Here is a 19961-nt window from a genome sequence, read left to right on the forward strand (position 1 = left end):
CAAATTCGTTGTATGAACCATACACACTACCTACGCATTGGTTACAGATGGCCCGGGGAACCGCATCTGTATTTGCCGTAGCACTAGGCATGATAAGACATGATCCCAACGCCAAAGCAATGGCACTCCTACGCACCAAGCCCGCGCTCACCAAACCAGAAGAACGACTCAACCGTCCAGAAATCCATCCCCTCCTCAACACAATCCTCACCTATCCCTCCCCGCACATCTCCCTCTCCCCAAAGGCTTACTACCCCGAGGACGGATCTCCCGATCCCTCCATCCCTCCCTCCCATCTAGCAGCATACATCCAAACGCTCTCCTACCTCTCCTCCATCCACCTCAACATCATCCAACAAGAACACCCCATGGCCACCGCCCGCCGCTTCACAGCCTTCGGTCTCCAAGTCCCTAAACTCTTCATCGATCTAGTAGAAGAGAAACAGCCGCGTGCTTTGGTCATTTTCGCCTACTATTTTGCCATGGCGACGTGTTTGGTTGAGGGAGGTGGTCCTACTGATAGGATCGTTCTGGAGATGAGAAATGGTGAGGATTTGGATTTGGGGAAAACTTTTTGGTGGTTGGGTAATATGGTGCGCAGGGAGATTGGTGGGATTAGTGGTATTTTACCGGGTGGTTGGGAGGCTTTGATGAGTTGGCCGAGGAGGGTCGCTGGATTGGAGTAGGCTTCTTTTTTTTTGGCGCTTGTTAGGGCTGCGTTTTCTTTTGGAGGCTATTTAGATTTGGTTTGTTACGGTGCTTGGGTGTTTACATTGTGTGTGTACCTACAAGGAGGGAAGGCATTAATACCTACCTAGGTTTTATTAGGCGCAAAATAGGAAAGGTGGTTAGAACTGTATATATGGCATTTTGTGGAGGGACACTAATTAGTTAGTAGGTATCTACTCGTCTTGTATTTTTAGCATTAGCATTAGCATCTATGTATGTATCGATCGATTGAACCTATTTTTTTTTTTTTTTTTTTGCAAATATTATATACCTTACGCTACGCTATGCTATGGTTGCTAATTAGTAGGATTTTATAATTTTTATTTGTTTTATTTTAGTTGGTTAGTTATGTAGATAGGTAGGTAGGTAGGTAGTATAATTTATAAGGGAATATAATTCCTTGTAATAATATAATGGATGGATGGATATCTGGTTTAATCTGGTTTAATCGTAGATAGGTAGCGATTAATTTAAGTAAGATTTATATAAAATTTATATGTTTTGTAGTGGTATCTTATGGTATTGTGTGGGAAATGTGAGGTAGATTGAATATACCTTTGCAGTTTAGAGGTGCCGGAATGGGATAGAAGAGAAGACTTTCTTCTTTTTTTTTTGTATTGGTGCTAGGTTAGTAATCCACTTTATTGTTTTGTATATGTAAGTATGCAAGAAAGTATGCGATTGATTGCCTTGTGTTGTGTTGTGATTTTCTCTGCTTCTTGTTAGAATTAGAAGTAGTCTTAGGGTTGTAGTTGGGATATTGGAATATAATTATCTAGGTACCTAGGTAAATAAATAAGTGAGAAGGAAAGGATAGAAAATGATAGTTGATAAGTCTCTGGAGTAGATTTTAAAGGGCTTCTATTTAAATAAGGTATCTTTCATCAATATTCAATGATGGGGATGAGCCCGAGCTCGAGGTCTTTGGAAACGGGGTATCTTTCTAGATCCTTAGTATTAATATACCATAGCCATAACCATTACCATAATCAACTTCAATGTTGCTCTAATTAACTAATCAATCAAGATCCGGCACAGGCAAATGATCCAACAATTTAACCTTCAAACCCAAAGCCTCCAACGCCATCAACGCATTCCGATCCCTCAACTCTTCCGTCTCCCTCTCACTCACCAAAACAAAATCATGTTTCAAAACTTTCGATCCGACAGGTACAGAATACATCTCTGCGATTTCCGCAGTCGCTGGTTCAAAATTCACAATTAGTGATTCCTTGACTCCGAATACCGCGTCGGAGGATTCGTACGGGTCGCCGCGGATATATAATGCGCTTTTGAGGGGGTTATATTAGTAGATGATGGGATGGGATTTTGGTAGAAAGGTAGGTAGGGGGAGGAGGGAAACAAACGTGATAAGATGATCCCATCCCGTCTTCTGAAACATAAAATGCATATGCGCCGGTCTCCAGGGATGTCTCTTCAACAACTTCAACAACTGGCCTACAGGACCATCATGAGGAATTGGATAAGGTACGGGAACAATAGCCCTAAACCAGAATTCTCCCTGCGCATCACTCTGCATGATACAGCGACCATCGGGCTCGGTGCGATTTTCTCGCTGCACGTCATAGTGCCCCGTAGAATCTGTTTCCCAGATGTCGATCTTGACGTCTGGGATAGGGGCTCCGTTTACGTCTTTGACGCTGCAGAGTATTAGACAGGGTTCGCCTTGGGGGTCATGGGATATTTTTTCCCCCTGGGTCATGGTTTCTGCATCGTGTGTGTGGAAGGGTCCGAGGACGCTTCCTTCGGTTGAGGAGGGTGGTTTGGGGTGGTCGATTGCGTCGACTAGGAGGGAGAGACCGAGGATATCGGATAGGAGGATGAATTCCTTTTTTCGTTTAGTATTATTATTCTTTTTTTGTTGAGGGTGGGAATGGAATAAACATGAAACTTTTATTTAAATATGTATGTATACGTACATGTCTCACATCACTTGATATCTGACCGACTCTCACCAAGAAATCTAAAGCCGCCATCCATTCTTTAGTACTTAAACGAGTTTCGCGGGCGAAATCGTGGAGATGCGTAACGAGTCTTTCCATCACGTATGTGAGACGTTCATCGCTTCCTTGGGAGTTTATCCGGATGGTGTTTTCGGTAATGTTGTCGATGGTTAGATCTTTCATTGGGGGAATGGTGGTTTGCGTAGGATCCATGGTGAGATAGGTAGTTTTATATGGTGGTATATATTATGTGGAATTGGAATGAGATTGAGAGGGCAAATGTGTGTGTCTATGTGAGTGTGTTGTGTGTGTATGTGAAGCTTGAGATGCGGGGTAGATGATAGATGATAGATAACTTCAAATGAAGTTAAAAATCTCGAAGAAAATGAAATAAAATATATTGGAATAATGATGAACTCCCATCCTAAACCCTTCCTTTATATCTACACAATTTCCAAAAAGAATAGATGAAATAGCTCAAAATCAATATTAACAAATCCTCTATAAGCAATTACAAACACTTACTATGTCCCACCTACCCCTCCAACCCCTCAACGCGGTAATCAAAACCGGACATCCATCCCTCAGATCCAGATCTTCGCATCCCCACACAGAATACACACATCATTCAGCTCAATTCCCTAGTGTAGCGGGGAACTTGCATGAGAATGAGAATGAGGCGGGACTAGCCAGCCCGAAGCCCCAAATAAAGAAAGTTCTTTTCCATTAGTGTCAACCCCACATGAAAATTACTGCAAGGAATTTGATTCGAACCCTTGAGGTTAAGGTTACTGTTGTATTTTCTATTCCTGACGATAATTTTATATTAATGATATCTCCTATAATATAATATGATAGATATGATATAATACGAAATAACAACAGGAAAAAAGAAGAGATATGGATCAAACCACCCAAATCAATGATCCATCAGGTGACGAAATAGCAAATGTGGTGTTAAAACAATTCGACGAGTTACCCGCGAAGAGGAAACCGTTGAATAGGGGAGAGGGAGTTAGGGAATGGGTTCCGCTTAGTGGGATTGTTGCTTCTGGTAGGTTTTTTCTTATTTAATTTTTTGCGGGGTGGGGGTTTTATCCGTGTATCTGTGATGATGATTTTGAGCTTGGTATTTATCTATCTATTTGAACGGAAAGGCTGATTTGAGGTAGGTGAGAATGGATTAACTTGTCTTTCTCTTGCGTGAGTTGTTTCTATTTTTAAGGATGGATCTACGTTCCCTAGTATACGAATTGTATATGAAGATAATGATGGTTGCGGAACGTAAAGTCACGTTTCAAGTAACCATCAATTCCTCTTCCTTTTCACAAACTACCATCCATCATATCGATTCCCTCCCGAGGTTCTCATCCTAACACAATCCCCATCCCAGAACCGGCATGAAATGTCTCCCGCACTCCAAACTTCCCCAAGCACAAGGTAACGTCCTCCACGACTGGCACGCCGAAATCCTCTGTCTCCGCTCTTTCAACCATTTCCTTCTACAAGAGATCCTCGCTCTCCTCTCCACCCCCTCAATCCCCTCACAATATCTCCAACACCGTCTGCCGGAAACCATCACACACGATGCATTCCAACCCTTCGAATTAAAACCGCACATCAAACTCTTCATGTACTGTTCCGAAGCACCCTGCGGCGACGCAAGTATGGAACTTACCATGGCGGCACAAGAAGACGCAACGCCATGGGCGTTACCCCCTCCTAACCCTGGGGCTGAAGACCAAGAAGAAAACATCCAACTTCCCGGCCGAGCCAACTTCCAACTGCTCGGCCGCGTGCGCCGCAAACCATCACGTCCAGATGCACCTCCCACACTCTCGAAATCCTGCTCCGACAAACTAGCATCCACGCAATACACATCACTCCTCTCCTCTCTCACCTCCCTCTTCATCTCCCCTCAATACATATATCTCCAATCTCTCATCCTCCCTAGCACCCAAAACAACACCATAGGCTTCACACGGTGTTTCCGTACACGATTATGCACGCTCAAAAAGCGCAGTCAGGAGACGACTCAAAAAAGAAAAACCGGCTACGAATACCACGAACTGAGTATCCAAACCACCACGAAAGAATTCATCTATTCCCGTCGCAGCGAAACGCATACTGCAAAAACGCTAGAATATGTAAGTAGCAATATATCCACATCATGGATTCGTGGCGATGGGAAAACAGGCGGCGAGACCCTGGTAAATGGTGCGTTGCAGGGGAGAAAACAGTTTGATGTGAGGGGTGCTAGTAGGGTTTGTAGGAGACGAGCATGGAAGGTGGGATTGGAGGTTTTGGGGAGGGTTGCGGCGATGGAGGGGATGGGGAATGGGGTTGTAGAGAGGATGAGGAGTTGCTTGGGGTCGGGGACGTATAAGGAGATGAAGGGAAGTGAGATATTGGGGGAGAGGAGGAGGGTTAAGGGGGAAGTTAGGGGGTGTTTGGGTGGATGGGTGAGAAATGAGGGGGATGATGAGTTTGGGGTTGAGGTATCTTAGTTTGAGTGGGTATTTAAATTAATAATACATACAGTCATCTTGATGTGCATATTTACAATTGTGACGATGAGTACATTGGATAGAACTTATTAAAATGGAAACTCCGCCCGGGTATAGGTACCATCATGCCCTTAGTTCAAAACGCCAATTCAACCTTCGTTCCCATATTCCCAATTTCTCCATACCATGTAAATCTCTAGCCCCGTAATTGATGTATCCCAACGCCTCGAGGGAACCCCAGAGCCTAAAGGTAGCAGAGTAAGAAAGCAAACAAAAACTGCAGTTTAAAAAAGTTGCTCCACCGTGTTTTCGGCATTGTAATCCTTGGTAGCTTCTCTGGTTTCTGCATCTTCAATTATAGAAGCCTCTTGCTTGCTCAACTTTGCGAGTTCTTCCGTCAAAGTCTTTGTTGCATACGCGTATTGCTCTGCATGGTTGCCACGCCAGCCGTTGTGTTTACATTTCTTGAGAGGCTTGATACACAGATTCTTTAGCTCATCAGGTAGATCTCCTGTATCGGGAACGACTTGACCAGGATATGGAGTAGTTTCACCAATATGCTTTGTTTCCTCGGTACGAGGACCAAGAACCCCAGTGGCGAGATAGCCTTTGCCTTCTTCACTTGCACACCAAGCACCGAACTCATACTCGTTTAGGGCGAGACGATTATCATACCCGCAAATCTCCTTGACATCAACATCTGGGTGTTCTTGTGCAATCTTGGCGCGCCGGTTCATCATAATCAAAAGTTTTTGAGCGGTTTTGAAACTTTCAATACGTTGTTCAATGATTGCGCGTCTGGCCTTAATCTTGCTTATGGCGGATTCTTCTTCGGGGAGCAGATAATTGAGACCCAGTGGTTGACTTGGGTCGTGGCCTTCAGGTATTGGCAACTTCGGTCTCGAACCAAGAGCATGGAAATCTGTTGCTGTCTTACATGAACTCAATAATGCTCCAAATTCTTCGCCGCTCAAGGCTCCACCTATGGTACGTTTTTTATTGGCCCGTAATTTTTCAGCAACAAATTCCCAAAATGCAGTTGCGTGCTCGTCGCTGCAATACTTGCTAGGTGGATCATCCATGACACGAGCAGCCTTCCTACATCCATCAACATTATGGTATCTGCAAATTCGCTTCCAGGTAGTAAATTCACTTTCAGAGCTGCAATTTGGACAAATAAATCGATCGAGAAGTTCTTTCGCATCCTCGACATCAACATCGATACATGAGCAATGATACCAATCTTGACAACCTCCCTCACAAAAAATCATCATTCGGTGATCATCAGGACCGCGACATATACAGTATTCGCCGCCATCGTTGCTGTCATCGTCGTCGGAAGGGTTTCTTAATCCAGGAGTGGCGCTGTTGCGTTGTGATCTAGCTTCTGTAGGGCCTGTCCAAAAGTGTTAGTCTGTGAAAGGACCATGCTTAGCTTTGCAGTGGCGGGCAATGTTACCTTCAGGTTTGGCCCCCTTAGGTCGGGCTTTCTTGGTAGAAGTAACGGTGCTCTTTTTCTTTGGTAGTGATTTCTCGGCCTTCTCCGACTTCATTTGTGATGGCGCAGGACTGCTATGCTTAGGGCCAGACGGTCCAGGAGAGCCTTGGCTAGAAGACGGCAGTGTCTTTCGAGCACGGCCTTCACTCTTAATTTGCTCGGAAATACTTAGTGGTACTCTATCATTAAAACTCGGTGTGCCGTCCCGGGAGCTTGTGGATGGAGCCTTTGGCCTTGGTGGAGGTTTGGGCTTGGGAATTCTTTTCGGAGCCGGTACGATGCCAGCTGCCAAATCTGCCGCGGCTTCAGCTTCCTTCTCATCTCTCTCCTTCAAGATTCTGAGAGCGAGTTGATAAGTTTCACCAGTCAGTCTGATCTTTCTAGATTCCGACGCATTCTTTTTGGCTCTGTTATAGAATCGAGAATCTGCAGCCACGTAGATCTTATTCCATCTGTCATCATCTACACCGGGGGGTGTCGGTTTGGCCTCTGGATACTTGTATCGATAACCAGGCGCATTGTTTGATATCTTAGATTTAGAAGGTGTAGGTTTGGATTTTTGAGGTTCTGGGGTGTCAAATAGGGATTCTATCGGTGCCTCAATTGGTGCTTCAGTCGGTTCTTGAAGTGGAACGTCATTTGGAGCTTCGGATGGTACTTCAGCATTGTTTAACTATATGTGTGTCAATGGCGGAAATTTGAATATCTCAAATGCCATGCAAGGCTCTGTTCAAAGACGGCCCGTTAAGCTTACCTCGACTTTATCATCCATTTGAGATATTTCCATCGGCGTATCTATATCCATAGAATCCATGATTGTGTCTTTGATATATTTCCACTTTTGCAATTAATAAGCTCGTCCACAAATTGAGAGTCGTTGTAGTTATTAATATCAGGAAGCAATGCTGATTGCTTTAAACTGCTAAAATGCGATCCAAGGCTACGCTGGATTGAAAGCTCGGGCCACCATTTTACCGGACTCATCAGCCTTGTCTTTTAGTTCACGTGATATTTAAACCCCACTCAATGGATTTCGATTTCGACATCTATCTTCTTTCAGGTCGCATTGTGTAGTAACATTGTTTTCTATCAGTTGTATACAACACTGTATTATTCAGGCATATTTTGGATCAGTTATTGCTAGCCGAGCAAACCATGATCAAAAGGGTTTCAATGGGACATCGTGAAATTCAATTTCTAGGCTATCGACTTGTGGACGGAACTGGAGATGACTCCACAAGGAAATTTTCGAATTCTCTGATGCTTCCCTACTTCTCTTTCCCTGGTAAGTATCAAGGTGAAAGCTCGTTGATAGGAAGTTCCTCATCGACTAGAACTTAATATGATCTCATCAGCACGACCAGTTCCATGAGCCAGCTTTCCGCTTCCAAGTATATGAACTTTTCCCTCTAGTATCTTCGGTAAGTATCTGGCAGACAAAGCTCTAAATACAATATCATAAGGTTTTTTACCTACTTCCAAACTGGAGCTCGAAATATTACACTATCGGGGCTCAAAACTGGACTGGAAAAACAGAAATGAAAGCGCTATTGGCCTCTGCTATTCTGTCTAATGCAAGCAACCACTTCGAATTTGAGAATCGTCAATTTCAAAGTAATGGGCGGCTTCTTTTTTTTTGTCTCGACCTTTTTCGCTTATTTTGCACTCTTTCATTTCATTGAGCTTAATAGTGTCATCTGGCATCGACTGTGCACTTCTCTAATACTCTTAAAGCGCAAGCAGTCTTAATATTTAAAGCGGTTCGTCAAGGTATGAGCTTTCTTGTAGCCCAAAGCTACATCAACTTTTGCTGTTTGATTGGGATATGAATCACAGAATTCCTATCACACCAGATCTACAAATCTACATACAACATGCCCAAATAACAAGCTTGCATTGAACCAAGGGGTAGAGCTTTACGGAGGGCACGCTGATGGTGATAGCACTCGAAAGTCGACAAAAGCTTGAAGCCTTAAGTTGTCATGGCGACTTTGCGCACGAGAAAGCAAGGTGAATCTCTCCAGGTTCATTGCAGCCTCAATATGCCCCTGTTGACATCGCATTGTTCATAATTTAGCTGATCATTGATCTGTTCATTGCTCCACGGTGGATGGTTCGGCACATTCAGATCAAAACGCTGGGGTGTGTTTTTGTGATGGCAATTCAAACATGCATTTTGCAAGAAGGCATAGTAGCACAAAGAGCACGTAACGGGTGCGGTGATCGCCCTTTTATCGTGCCCTGGCATGTCCATCATATCAAACCCTGCGGAATGCATGTACTCACATACCCATCCCATAGGTTAGGAACCTTGTGATCCCAGACCACTGACGATAACCTGTCATAACGTTTTATAACAAGGCTCCGATCATATATCTTTAGAACACGTTATGCAAATTTTGGAGAAGTCGGATCAAATAAAACATAAGAGTGAAAGAAACTTTAGAGACATTGTCAAAATTTGGGCGTAAGCATCAGGATCGATGGGCTCTCTTTAGTTAAATCACTGGCACTGTTAGAATTTAACTAAAATGCCAGAATTGGAGCCATATCTATCTATTGAGGGAAAGTGCCCTCAAACAAATCAGTTATACTCGTCGAACGGCAGTCCAAACCATAATCCCTAATGTAGGATGGATAGGTGAAGGCTTCTCCTCTTAGCCCGTGGCTCACGGCTTTCTGATTTAACTATAGCGGTGATTCATTGTGAAAAGGAAGTGGCTATCAAATGAGTAAAAAGAGGGGGTGTCGTGGGTGGAAGGGGAAGGTGGGTTGAAAGCCTGGCAAGAAAAAGAATTTCTGGTTCAGCCGAGGTGTCGAACTGCTGTATATATTGAGTGGGAAGAACGTAGTATAGGCAAGTTTCGAGCTTTACACAGCACTTTTCTGCATTTATCTAATAGCGAGAAGAATTGCGCTCCTGTAATGTGTTTCTGTTTCTAAAGTTGTGATTGTTTAGCGCTGCAAGACTGATAGCATGAAATTGGCCCATGTAGTCTCGTAGATTGAGGAACTGCTTGTTTCAAACCCTCTGATTCTTTGTCAGTCATCGTGATGACCTTGAACTGTGCATACATCCGCGTCATTTTTAATCTAAAATAGTTATCATTTTATCTTCCATGAAACTCGATTCTATTGCAGTGGAATTTCGCCGCTTCGGAACACTGTTCCTCAAAGGTCAAATAAACATCTTGACCAAAGTTTGAGGAATTCTAGTCTCATGATCAATGGAAATAGATAAGACAACCGTAAAAGCTAATCTAGTATTGAATTAAGCTACTTCATGTCCTCAACCGAAAATAGTAATCGATCATCTGTAAATCTTGATGATTTACATATAAAGTGATGACTATGTACATTGTAATGGTTATAGGAAGTGAAGTTCAAACATTGTACGCCTATCCATCTTTGCAACAAATAATAATAGCATCTTAGGATTGGTATCCTGTGCTTGAAAGAAATACGAATTATTTGCTTCATTTATTGTTGACTGTTAAACGTGAATGCTTTCTTATTATTCCGAATCGACATGCGCATGATGCAACCCAGGAAAATCTTTCCTCTTGATGCCCGGATAAATTTCTAGATTAGATTCTTTCACATTCTTGGACAGCGCAATAACATACTGATGACTCCGGAATGAATTGAGTAAATTTAGGTACAATACCTTGCAACAAAATGGGACAGGACGATCAATACCTCCACCGGAACGCTATGAAGAATGCACATTGAGTACAACCGACTTTTCGAATCAGCCCACTGCCATGGGCAGGGCACCTGTGCTTCATCACAGCGTGTGAATGGCACCCTGGTACCGAAATTCTTTCGGGAAAAGGGAAGGTTCTCAAAAGGGAAAATGTTTTTGTGTTGGCTAACCAAGTATTGCAGCAACTGACAGAATTACAAATAATGACGTATACCCCTGATGGACGCCTACATAGGACCCCTACTTGATCTTAATACCCATTCATTCCCACATCATCTCCAATTATCGGGCAATCAATCTTAATCGAGCATACCGCGTTGAGTGTTGACAGACTAGGGCATCCGAGACATTATCCCAAAAAGCATCCCATCTCATCTCGGTAAAGTTACCGTGATCTTCTTCGACACATGTAAATCCTCCGGGGATTTCTCTCGTCATTTGGAATAATGTAGCTGGCTTTTTATGTCTCGAAAAGCAAAACAAAAAGCTTTGGTACGTTTTGGTACCTGAGACTTGTCAAAACATCGTACGATGATCTACAAAGAATATCTAGACTCAGAAAGAACGTCGGCCAGAATGCCATCTCCATCTTCGTTTACATGTTGCTTTTGAAGCATTTTATTTCGTGGGGGTTCAGCATATCGCTATGGGTTTTGTTTTGGCGCGTTGGGCAAGATCTCGGGAGAGTTTAAAGTATCGGGTAAATTGAGGTAATTCGGAATGTCAATGAGCCACGATTAACCCGACTTTTATTTTGGCTTTGCACAATTAGATTTGATTTGATGGCATACGTAGCGACAAAGCATCCCAGTTCATTGCCAATGCATGATGGGGGGATGGGGATGATAAATGGAGCAAGGCCCCTCCCAGATCGATTGCAAGTTAAATGTATCCACTAAAACCGGGATCAAGTATCTACAGAGTAGACAGCGATACCGGGTCCTCCTCGTTGTTTTATGTTGTCATGTCTATTTTCTTCACCGTTTTGCGTGCAGGACGCTTGTCTTACGAGTCAGTGCCCAGAGTGCTGATCTTAGGCCTTTGCGCGGGTTCTGAAACATATACCACTACGACAGGTAACGTTCGTTAGGGCCTGTAATCGTGTACTGGCGTGTAGTGGGTTCTTTCTAATGGCGGTGACTGGATTTACGTTAAAAATGTCTAATTGCCGCCGTTACTGCTCTCTTAATTCTTCTGATATACCATTATTAACAAATTTCCGCATTACTTGTCTATACAACAGCAATTAAGATCCATCTTTATGCTCCGTTAGGTAGTACCTGAACATCAATTAATATCGACATATTAATGAGTGAAGAAAAATCCTAAAGCTTATCGCTTACCCATAAATTCCACGTGGTAAAATTAGCCTTTCCCGTTCCCTTTCCATGATGCCTGCAACACGTCGAATTGTTTTGGGAAGTGCTTCCTAGACTTTTAATTTACGCTGATATTCGATGTCATGGAAGAAGAATATAAGTTTTACGATATCAAACTTTAGGCATATATTCCGTGCGTGTAATGATAATTTCAGACACGTTGTAGGGCTTAGATGAATATCAGTGTGCTTGGCGGTGGTTGGACCCCTTAGTCTCCACCCATAGTACCTTTCAATAACCTTCTACAGTACCCAGCTATCAATATATATTAAGCATTTTATACAATTTGCCAGCAGGAATAGGAGATATGGAAGGATCACACATCTTTTAGAGTACAAAGATGGATTCGGCAAATATACAGCGTGGCATAGCAAATCTCCGATGGATGTCGCTACTGAAGAAGTTCGGTGCATTCCCCTTCTGGAACGACAGATATTTATATTATGCTGGATCCGGGAACGAATCATGAACTGGGTTATATCTGAGAGTCTTAATTGCTGATACGAAGACATAACATCTAAATTTGGCTATATGACTAGGGATGAGGATACGGGGGCGGCAATGAATGAGACTCTTCAAGGTCAATTATCAGTGCCAACCACTGGAGAAGTTCCATCGCTTAACACGAACTTGACACGACCTTCAGTGGAGATATTTCGTGATGTGCCATACTCAAATACCCGAGAGCTTGACAGGGCTCCTGGCAAGGGATTGGGCAGATAGGAGATAAAGTAAATCAAAGTGTTGTGTAGAAGTGGATTGCGGGGGCTTCCTTGAATTGCGAGGGTTGCCAGTGGATTCAAAGTTGGTGATGAAGTTAGTTGTGTGTAATAATTTGAAATTTCGCTATAAGTGTGTTTGTAGCGCTGTGAGAGCTCTAGAATGGGAAGGACAGGCCTTGTTGAAGTAAGGCTTGATTTCGCTGCGAAAAAGATTAAAGGTGTGTAATTGATATTGTGCTCGGAAACGGCGGAAAGTGCTACAATTTCTTGGTAACTAAGTGCTGTAATTTGTTGTACACCCTCGCTTGTTTACTTCCTGGGCTGTGGAGCGAGAACGCAAACTGGAGCACATTGTCTATAACCTGCGTCTGCGTCTGCTGTTTTTCGGGTTTTAGATTTCGTCACTCTCGTGCCATCTACACATTATAGACACAAGTTCATGTCCCAGTTGGGCTAACAGCTCGGCTGCACACTCAGTGACAAAGTTAGAACTGCACCACCATGCTTTCGCAACTGATGGAACTTTATTTGCTTCCCAGGTTCCCCTCACATGCGTTGAAACTCTTTTACAGCACTACTGTGGACTCTCTGATTTACACAGCCAAGCACTAATGGCAATCTATCGATCTAAAGTTCTTCTAAACCGTAGATCATCACCCAGAGTACATATCTGCAAATCTTGTTCATGGTGCTAGCTCGAGGGAGCCGCGACGTCTTTGGCGACAAATGACTCGAGGGCGCAGTGCCGAAATTTGTGCTGCGCAAATAACTTTACTTGGCCATGTTTTTCTAAGCCCTTCAATACTACCGTGCGGACATAGAGAGAGACAAAAGGAAAAGGAGGCACCGTGGCAGTGGAAAAAGGTACACAGAAGCGGTTTAGTGATTTCCGTAACGACGCAGGTTGATTGGTGACCATAGCCACCGTTGATAATGGGCGGATAGTCCCAAGATGCAGGAGATCTTCTTGCACGCTGGGTCCTTGACGTCTACTGTGGATACAAGACCAGGTTCGAGTTGCATAGCAACGTTGCTCCCAAGGGTAGAAGAGTGGAGAGGAAGGTGGTCTGGTGCTCCTATTTTGATTCTTCTCCATATTTTCTGAGTTTTTTTTTTCTTGTGGAGGGAGTGGAAGTGGAGACAGTGAGGACCACTTTAGGAAGTACTTGTGATGGGTTTGAACGCCAGATGTTGCGTGTAGGATGTGCGATAGTGTCTTGTATAGATTGTTATTTAAGTGCTCGTCGATGGGAATGTGGGTGACATGTTCCTGGAGCTGTGATTAAAATAAATAGAGTCAGAAATTATGGTACGATATGAAAACAGTTGAGTTATCTCATGGAACTTCATTAACCTGTCCTTGGGACCCTTGCAAGAAATTAGAAAATAGAGTGTTATGGATAGCTTTCGAATAAATATGAAACTGTTTGAAAATCAGTGGATGCTCAAGATAGAAGAATGAGGTTTGTTTCTATGCCCCTTGAGGGTGTCATTTTTGAATTGATTCCATTACTTTTACACTATCATTTGTCTATTCTCTAGAGAATGGTGATGGACCTGCAAGCATCTCTTCATAATATTCTTCATCCCATTCTTTTCTTTTTTCCCAAAGCCAATTCTCGACCTTACGATCCCTTTGTCTCAACTTTGTCTTCACATAGTAAATCCGTTCTCTCGTAGCCTCCGAGGAACTAATAGCCATTAACGCCCCTGTAAATGCAGACCGCAGATATTATCCACCCCCCCTCCCAGTATTTCTAAACGCCTCTCATAAATATACAGATCCTCCCAAGAATAAGAACTATAGACCAAAGGACGGGTATCGTGAGTAAGGAAAGCCGTCCCACACAATACCCCGCTACTTATACATTATTGACGAGCGAAGTCATCATCTATCATGGCTGTTTCAACCAGTAAGACGACAACGCTCAGACCATGGATACACTTTCGAAACTGTGGCACCCTCGCTCATGCCTCTTCATGTTGCTCCTTACGCTGAAGGCCTTCCCGCAATTTTGATGGGGACACTTGAAGGGTTTCTCGCCAGTATGTGAGTGGCTGTGAATTCGAAGACTCGACGGTCTCGAGAAAGCTTTGTTGCAAGTCTGACAGATGTATCTATCTTGTGATTGAGGGAATGAGGCAGCCGATGAAGGAGAGATGTAGTGGTGATGTTGCCATGGATTAGCACCAGAGGATGGAGTCAGAGTCACAGACACTGGCATCATCGTTGGAGGAAATTGCTATTGGGTTATTAGTCACAATGTTACTCTGTTGACAGTAAATATATAGCATACCTGTGGAAGTGGTCTTTGATAATATAGTCCAGGAACTTGAGGGGACTGTGTTTGTATTGGACTCGAGTAGTAGGAGCTCAAAGACTGGGCTCCTGGAGACATAGTGTATGAACCGTTGAATGGTGAATGAGTGTACTGCATTGGAGCCACTGGCATCGAGACCCTCCTAGTAACAACGGGGATTGGCTGACGTTGTGCGTGGGGCTCCATATTGTTGATGGCTGACACCTGGGAAGGATTGAAGTAGTAACTTGGTGCTGAGACTACTGAGTAAGATGAAGTTGATGCTTGAGATGGAGATTGTCTGCCGTCAAAGCCGCCGTCAGATTGCATTGGAGGTGTGGGTGGGAGAGCACCTCGTGAGCTCATTGATGGGGAAGGACCGTACTGGTGTCCAGATTCAGGTCTGTATTCTTCCTTCATAGCAGCTGAGGGAAAAAAATCAATCATTTGAAACACAATGGAGGATCTGAGAGCACTAACCTTGCTGTGGCGATGACTGCTGCTGAGTTTGCTCTGTAGGACTTGATCCATCGGCCAAACCTAGTAGACTTGAAATAGATGGTAGGGAGCATTTTGAAGTTTCGTCTACGGGTGGCGAAGGGGGTGGTTGAGGTGCGTTAACGTATGTGTAGGGAGAATGTTGAGCCATAGCCTGGGCACTATAAGGATTGGAAACCAATGGTGAAGCCATTACTTCTGGAACGTTGTTATAATGAGAGAAGTGTTGTTGATGATTCTTTCGTTCGTGGAAGAGACTAGAGAGATTCATAGCCCGATAGGAAGTAGATCAAGACCCAAGATGTCTACCGTCGGGTGTTGTAAAGGTCGAATAGAAGTTTGATGAGTAAGAAGATGCAGGATGTTGATTAGATTATTACTTCGAGATCTCCCGTGTGTTCCACTGGGTCGATGGTATATATATAAACTGGCTGAACCTTTTGCTTTCAAGATACGCCTGCGAATACAGGAACTTTGAAGGGCGAGAGGGATCGATAGATATTAATATCAGATCTCCCGAAGACAGTGGGTGTGGGCGATCAGCGCGAATCCACCAAAGAGATCCTGGTAGGATACCAGAGTAACACCTGCTGTCACAAATTGGGTGTGGGTCTACTTTCCGGGACTGTGACTTCAGATGCCCCAAACTTGGCACAAATAATAATACTCGATGGATGGGATGATCCGGACGACCGTCTGGCTTCATATTGGCCTACGGGGTTTTCGCCGCCTTTTGGTATTGCTCGACCGGTACTGCGTGCTCGATGTGGACGTGCAGGCACTGCTGTGGATGAATTCTAGGATTGTCCAGGGTGGGTCCAGGGGGTCTCATGCCTGCAATGACCGTTACTTTCCTTATGCACCCGCTAGTAGAGGGGATTGGCTAGGGTAAAGATGCTTGTTTAATGCGGGCAGGCATGCTCGGAGCATAACCCAATTCAGATGTCGTGGATCCTTCTTTCGACATAATTTTCAGGCTTTGAAGGGTGACCCTGCCTGTCACTTCACCATGTTTGGGATTAGGGCTTTTTGACAGCTTGCTAAGAAAAGGATATGAGACGAGTGACGCGCAAACCGTGAGTCCAAGTTGGGATCTACTGGTATGAATCCTTCTTTCAGTGCCATATCGGCAAATTAGCAGCACAATGCTCATTTGGAGATTGGAGATTCTTAAGCCTTGAAAAGTTACATTAGAAGGGTTGACGATGAGTTATAGTGGAGTACAGGGTATGACTTGAGCCTTCAAAGTTTTAACAGGTAGGCGTTAGGTGTACTGTTAGCTACAATACACCTAGAGCCTACCTAGGTACAAATATTGTTAACAATTGTGTACAGTACACACGGTGATATAACGCGCCATTTCTTATTATTCTGGCAATTACCATGGAAATCATTCAGGCGATGGATGACTATCGTGTTCTGTATTTCCCTAGGTCATGCAAGTTTAGATGTGTATGCATACTAGCTTTTAAAAAGTCTGCATCTAGCATCTATACCGTACAAGCTCCCTAAGTTCCCCAACTTATCTCGAAGTTGCGGTCGTGACCATATAAGAATTATGCCACCTATAACTCAAGAGTCTGTTCGCGGAACCTGCTACAGTTTATGGATCAAGTGAATTTGCTGGTGCACTGGTGATATTCTGACACAAACCGCCTTTCTTGGGACGAATAAGCGTTGCAACTAACCAGTAAAAGTGCAAGTCGGTTTGGAGTAAATTGGACGGTTTTCTGGAAGAGCGGCTTCAAGGCATTCCCTTGCTCTTTAGTACCCTTACAGTTGTTCCAGCGATCGCCCGCTGCTTGTCTCTGCCGGTGCTCGCTTGGAGGATGGAGGGGTCCGTGATAAAGGTTGGGATGAATGATATGATACAGGGTTTCCCCTCCGCTCATTTGCATTTGGATGGAGACGGACAAGTCCAAATTATTTGATGAATGATGAATATCCACGGTAAACGAAACGTCAGGTCCTCTACGGAGTAAACAGCGAGGTTGCCTGTCGAGGCCTGAAGAAATATAATGTTGTGGCCAGCGCAGTGAGATTATCTTTGGTTACACGGCGTGATGAAGTGCCGGTAGAGAAATGATCTTTAATGTTACGGGATTCTGAAGGTTACCGTCCTGCTGTGTGGTTCCTGCAATACTCATGATATTATGGCCGTGGACGACCGTCTGGCTTAGGGATAGAGTTTCATCCCTGTGATAAATGTCTATCATCAATGGGGAACATTGTTCCTTTATCCGCCGAGAGTGTGACGGCCACTATTTTACTTTAGACATTGCCTGCCTGTTGAGATACCCTTTCGTGTGCATGAGGCACGAATCGTATAGGTGGGACCGAGTGAGAGAAGGTTTGATATAGTATGAAGGCAATAACAGCTTTTCAATGGCAATATCAATATGATTACATACTAAGAGAAAGCGATGTGTTGTTCGTGTTTATCTGTTTATCGGTACGAGTAGTTTGCGGTTTAATTTTATTCAAGAGCCTAATAAGCTAGCAATTTAAAGACATTCTAGAATGTTAGAATGTTACCCGTGCCGTCTCTACTACCCTCTGTGGGACTTCAGATGCTCCTGTCAATCAACAATCGACAATCAATCATCACACTTAACCTACTTTGCCCACGCTCTTCCCACTCTTCCCACGCTTTTCATTGCCACGGCCCGTGTTGACCATGTTTTTTTCTACTCTGTGTACTAGATGTACAGTGCCGTTGGATCATGATCATCCCGGCGCAAGGGAGACGGGATGTTGCTTGAAGTTCGAGAATCGATCTGCTGTTGGCTGCTCAATCTTGGGTAAATTCTTGGTCGGGAAGCATATTTGACCAAATAATTAAAAAATTTATCTCAATTATTACAGTGCTTTCGTATGAAGTGTAAACAAATTTCGGTCTTGAAGCTTCATTAGGAATTAGATAGATATTTGTTTCAAGGAGCTGAATATTCTTTTTTGGGCTGAATGATCTGGGTTCAATTTAAGTTCACTCTAGGTTTACTCTAGGTTTTACTCTGCTCTAGGTTCATGAGGATCATTGAGAAATCCTTAACCTTTCGCCCATGGTTGTCATGATTTGTTTATCAACAGCAAATAATGTTTAATTACTCATCATGCCAACAAGTACAGAGAGTATAGCTACGCCGTGGTACTGATAAAAGACATGGTACAATAATTTCATTGTGGTTTTCGAGCATAAGACTTTAGAGTGGTACAAATATCGTAATAAGAAGATGAAGGGGCTCTCTGAAAAGAATCCACTGGATATCCTCAACTACTTATTTTACTGTACGCCGACTCACCAAGAAAATCCTGTGGCATTGTGCACAATGGCACGCACAGTAACAATTTTCCGTCACCACATTTAAGCCCAGTCAATGCTGCTCGAATGTTGCGTTTCAACCCTCGATAGCTCATTCTTGCCCAGCACCAACCCTTCTACTCCGTAAGCTCTTAGCAAGCAGCGCTGTACTCCGTACAGTGTATACCCAGACAACATACCCAAACACGAGGTTCGGTTATATCCATGGCCAACATTGGGTTTAGCTTTGACATCGTATGCCCCCTGTTCTCCATTAATGTGAGCAGGCCAGTAGGAAACTAAAAAGCACCATGGTGACCTTGGTGATCGCTCTTGCCTCGGATAATGTAGATCTTAGCACGCACACCATCGGTAAAAGTATCTCCATATCTGACAGACCGGTTGGGCCGTTGAAGAAGACAGAAGATACATGGCAACCTTCCACTCCGTAAATATTCTTCTACATCCAATTGCTCAGCTGTAGTGTGACGGCATCTTTTGTTTACTATGCATACTCCGTAGACTAATTAGCACAATACCATTGAGGAAACACAATAAGACATCTTAAGATACTGGAAAATAGAAATTAGCCAGTGACTTTCTTTTCCTTCACATGTTTTTGTATGTTCGTCCAGAAGGTACAGCGACGCTAAAGTGCGACCGTAACGCCGCGAAGCCCCTTCATTAACCCCTCCCGGAGAAGAAACCTGGAGTAGTCTAGCAAGTGCGGAGGCTGAAAAAAGCATATTTTAATAAGTTCTGTAAGTTCTGGTTCTGTCATACTCATACCAGTAAAAAGAAGATGTAGTTGAAAAAAAAAAAAAAAAAGATGTGGTCGGTATGATAAATAAATTCATACGATGGCGTATATTATTGTATAGAGTTATAGTCACAGTCACAATCACAGTCACCATTAAGAACTCGGCAAGTTCAGCGACGTTTGGCGTTTAATTCAACTACCTATACACCTTCACTGCATCAAAACAGTCGAACAGAACATGATCAATTCTCCGTGGCCTTGCGGATTTGTCATGTTTCGGATGCCCACAAGCCTTTTCGAAAATGCGGCAGATGATCTCCCGAAGAGGCTTCCTCGCTTCCACGTCAATGAATGCGAACAGACCAAAAAAATTTGTATCAGACCGTCTCTTAAATAACGACAAGCATGAACGGGCTGAAATGTGAAAAGTATCACAATGAGGTAACTATCCGTCGTTCATGCCATAATCGCCAATAACTATCTTCGCCGTGCTGTGTACAATACCGCGTACAGTGTCCAGTGTCCGGTGTACAGTATGTTTGCTGTTCTACAGGTAGCATTGAAGCTAAAGGACATCGCACATCTTACCCTGCGGCG

At 43.7% G+C, this 19961-nt stretch overlaps 10 protein-coding genes across 10 annotated transcripts; 5 read left to right on the top strand and 5 right to left on the bottom strand.

Annotated features, from left to right (window-relative positions):
- Positions 1-47: 47 nt before the first annotated feature.
- SS1G_05423 (hypothetical protein) lies at positions 48-1046 on the top strand (the record flags this gene model as incomplete). Its single annotated transcript, XM_001593945.1, has 4 exons — positions 48-682; positions 829-856; positions 899-942; positions 1037-1046. The coding sequence occupies 4 exons, from the start codon at positions 48-50 to the stop codon at positions 1044-1046; spliced, it is 717 nt and encodes a 238-aa protein (XP_001593995.1).
- Positions 1047-1747: 701 nt separating this feature from the next.
- Positions 1748-2906, bottom strand: SS1G_05424 (hypothetical protein; the record flags this gene model as incomplete). The annotated part of the gene is made up of 3 exons (XM_001593946.1): positions 1748-2018; positions 2097-2578; positions 2670-2906. The coding sequence occupies 3 exons, from the start codon at positions 2904-2906 to the stop codon at positions 1748-1750; spliced, it is 990 nt and encodes a 329-aa protein (XP_001593996.1).
- A 687-nt stretch (positions 2907-3593) lies between these two features.
- On the top strand, positions 3594-5200 carry SS1G_05425 (hypothetical protein; the record flags this gene model as incomplete). Its single annotated transcript, XM_001593947.1, has 3 exons — positions 3594-3747; positions 3866-3896; positions 4087-5200. 3 exons carry the CDS (start codon positions 3594-3596, stop codon positions 5198-5200), a joined length of 1299 nt encoding a protein of 432 aa, XP_001593997.1.
- A 284-nt stretch (positions 5201-5484) lies between these two features.
- On the bottom strand, positions 5485-7470 carry SS1G_05426 (hypothetical protein; the record flags this gene model as incomplete). Its single annotated transcript, XM_001593948.1, has 3 exons — positions 5485-6587; positions 6660-7371; positions 7453-7470. 3 exons carry the CDS (start codon positions 7468-7470, stop codon positions 5485-5487), a joined length of 1833 nt encoding a protein of 610 aa, XP_001593998.1.
- A 383-nt stretch (positions 7471-7853) lies between these two features.
- SS1G_05427 (predicted protein) lies at positions 7854-8666 on the top strand (the record flags this gene model as incomplete). Its single annotated transcript, XM_001593949.1, has 5 exons — positions 7854-7983; positions 8112-8119; positions 8162-8312; positions 8433-8468; positions 8611-8666. The coding sequence occupies 5 exons, from the start codon at positions 7854-7856 to the stop codon at positions 8664-8666; spliced, it is 381 nt and encodes a 126-aa protein (XP_001593999.1).
- A 2020-nt stretch (positions 8667-10686) lies between these two features.
- On the bottom strand, positions 10687-10842 carry SS1G_05428 (predicted protein; the record flags this gene model as incomplete). Its single annotated transcript, XM_001593950.1, has 1 exon — positions 10687-10842. One exon carries the CDS (start codon positions 10840-10842, stop codon positions 10687-10689), a length of 156 nt encoding a protein of 51 aa, XP_001594000.1.
- Positions 10843-12314: 1472 nt separating this feature from the next.
- On the top strand, positions 12315-12506 carry SS1G_05429 (predicted protein; the record flags this gene model as incomplete). Its single annotated transcript, XM_001593951.1, has 1 exon — positions 12315-12506. One exon carries the CDS (start codon positions 12315-12317, stop codon positions 12504-12506), a length of 192 nt encoding a protein of 63 aa, XP_001594001.1.
- A 1228-nt stretch (positions 12507-13734) lies between these two features.
- On the bottom strand, positions 13735-15252 carry SS1G_05430 (hypothetical protein; the record flags this gene model as incomplete). Its single annotated transcript, XM_001593952.1, has 4 exons — positions 13735-13781; positions 14063-14215; positions 14616-14748; positions 14803-15252. The coding sequence occupies 4 exons, from the start codon at positions 15250-15252 to the stop codon at positions 13735-13737; spliced, it is 783 nt and encodes a 260-aa protein (XP_001594002.1).
- A 352-nt stretch (positions 15253-15604) lies between these two features.
- Positions 15605-16104, top strand: SS1G_05431 (predicted protein; the record flags this gene model as incomplete). Its single annotated transcript, XM_001593953.1, has 2 exons — positions 15605-15623; positions 15830-16104. The coding sequence occupies 2 exons, from the start codon at positions 15605-15607 to the stop codon at positions 16102-16104; spliced, it is 294 nt and encodes a 97-aa protein (XP_001594003.1).
- Positions 16105-18002: 1898 nt separating this feature from the next.
- On the bottom strand, positions 18003-18858 carry SS1G_05432 (predicted protein; the record flags this gene model as incomplete). The annotated part of the gene is made up of 3 exons (XM_001593954.1): positions 18003-18154; positions 18606-18738; positions 18805-18858. The coding sequence occupies 3 exons, from the start codon at positions 18856-18858 to the stop codon at positions 18003-18005; spliced, it is 339 nt and encodes a 112-aa protein (XP_001594004.1).
- Between the last annotated feature and the right edge of the window lie 1103 nt (positions 18859-19961).

The sequence above is a fragment of the Sclerotinia sclerotiorum genome, genomic scaffold (assembly GCF_000146945.2).
Source record: "Sclerotinia sclerotiorum 1980 UF-70 scaffold_6 genomic scaffold, whole genome shotgun sequence".
NCBI lineage: Eukaryota > Fungi > Ascomycota > Leotiomycetes > Helotiales > Sclerotiniaceae > Sclerotinia > Sclerotinia sclerotiorum.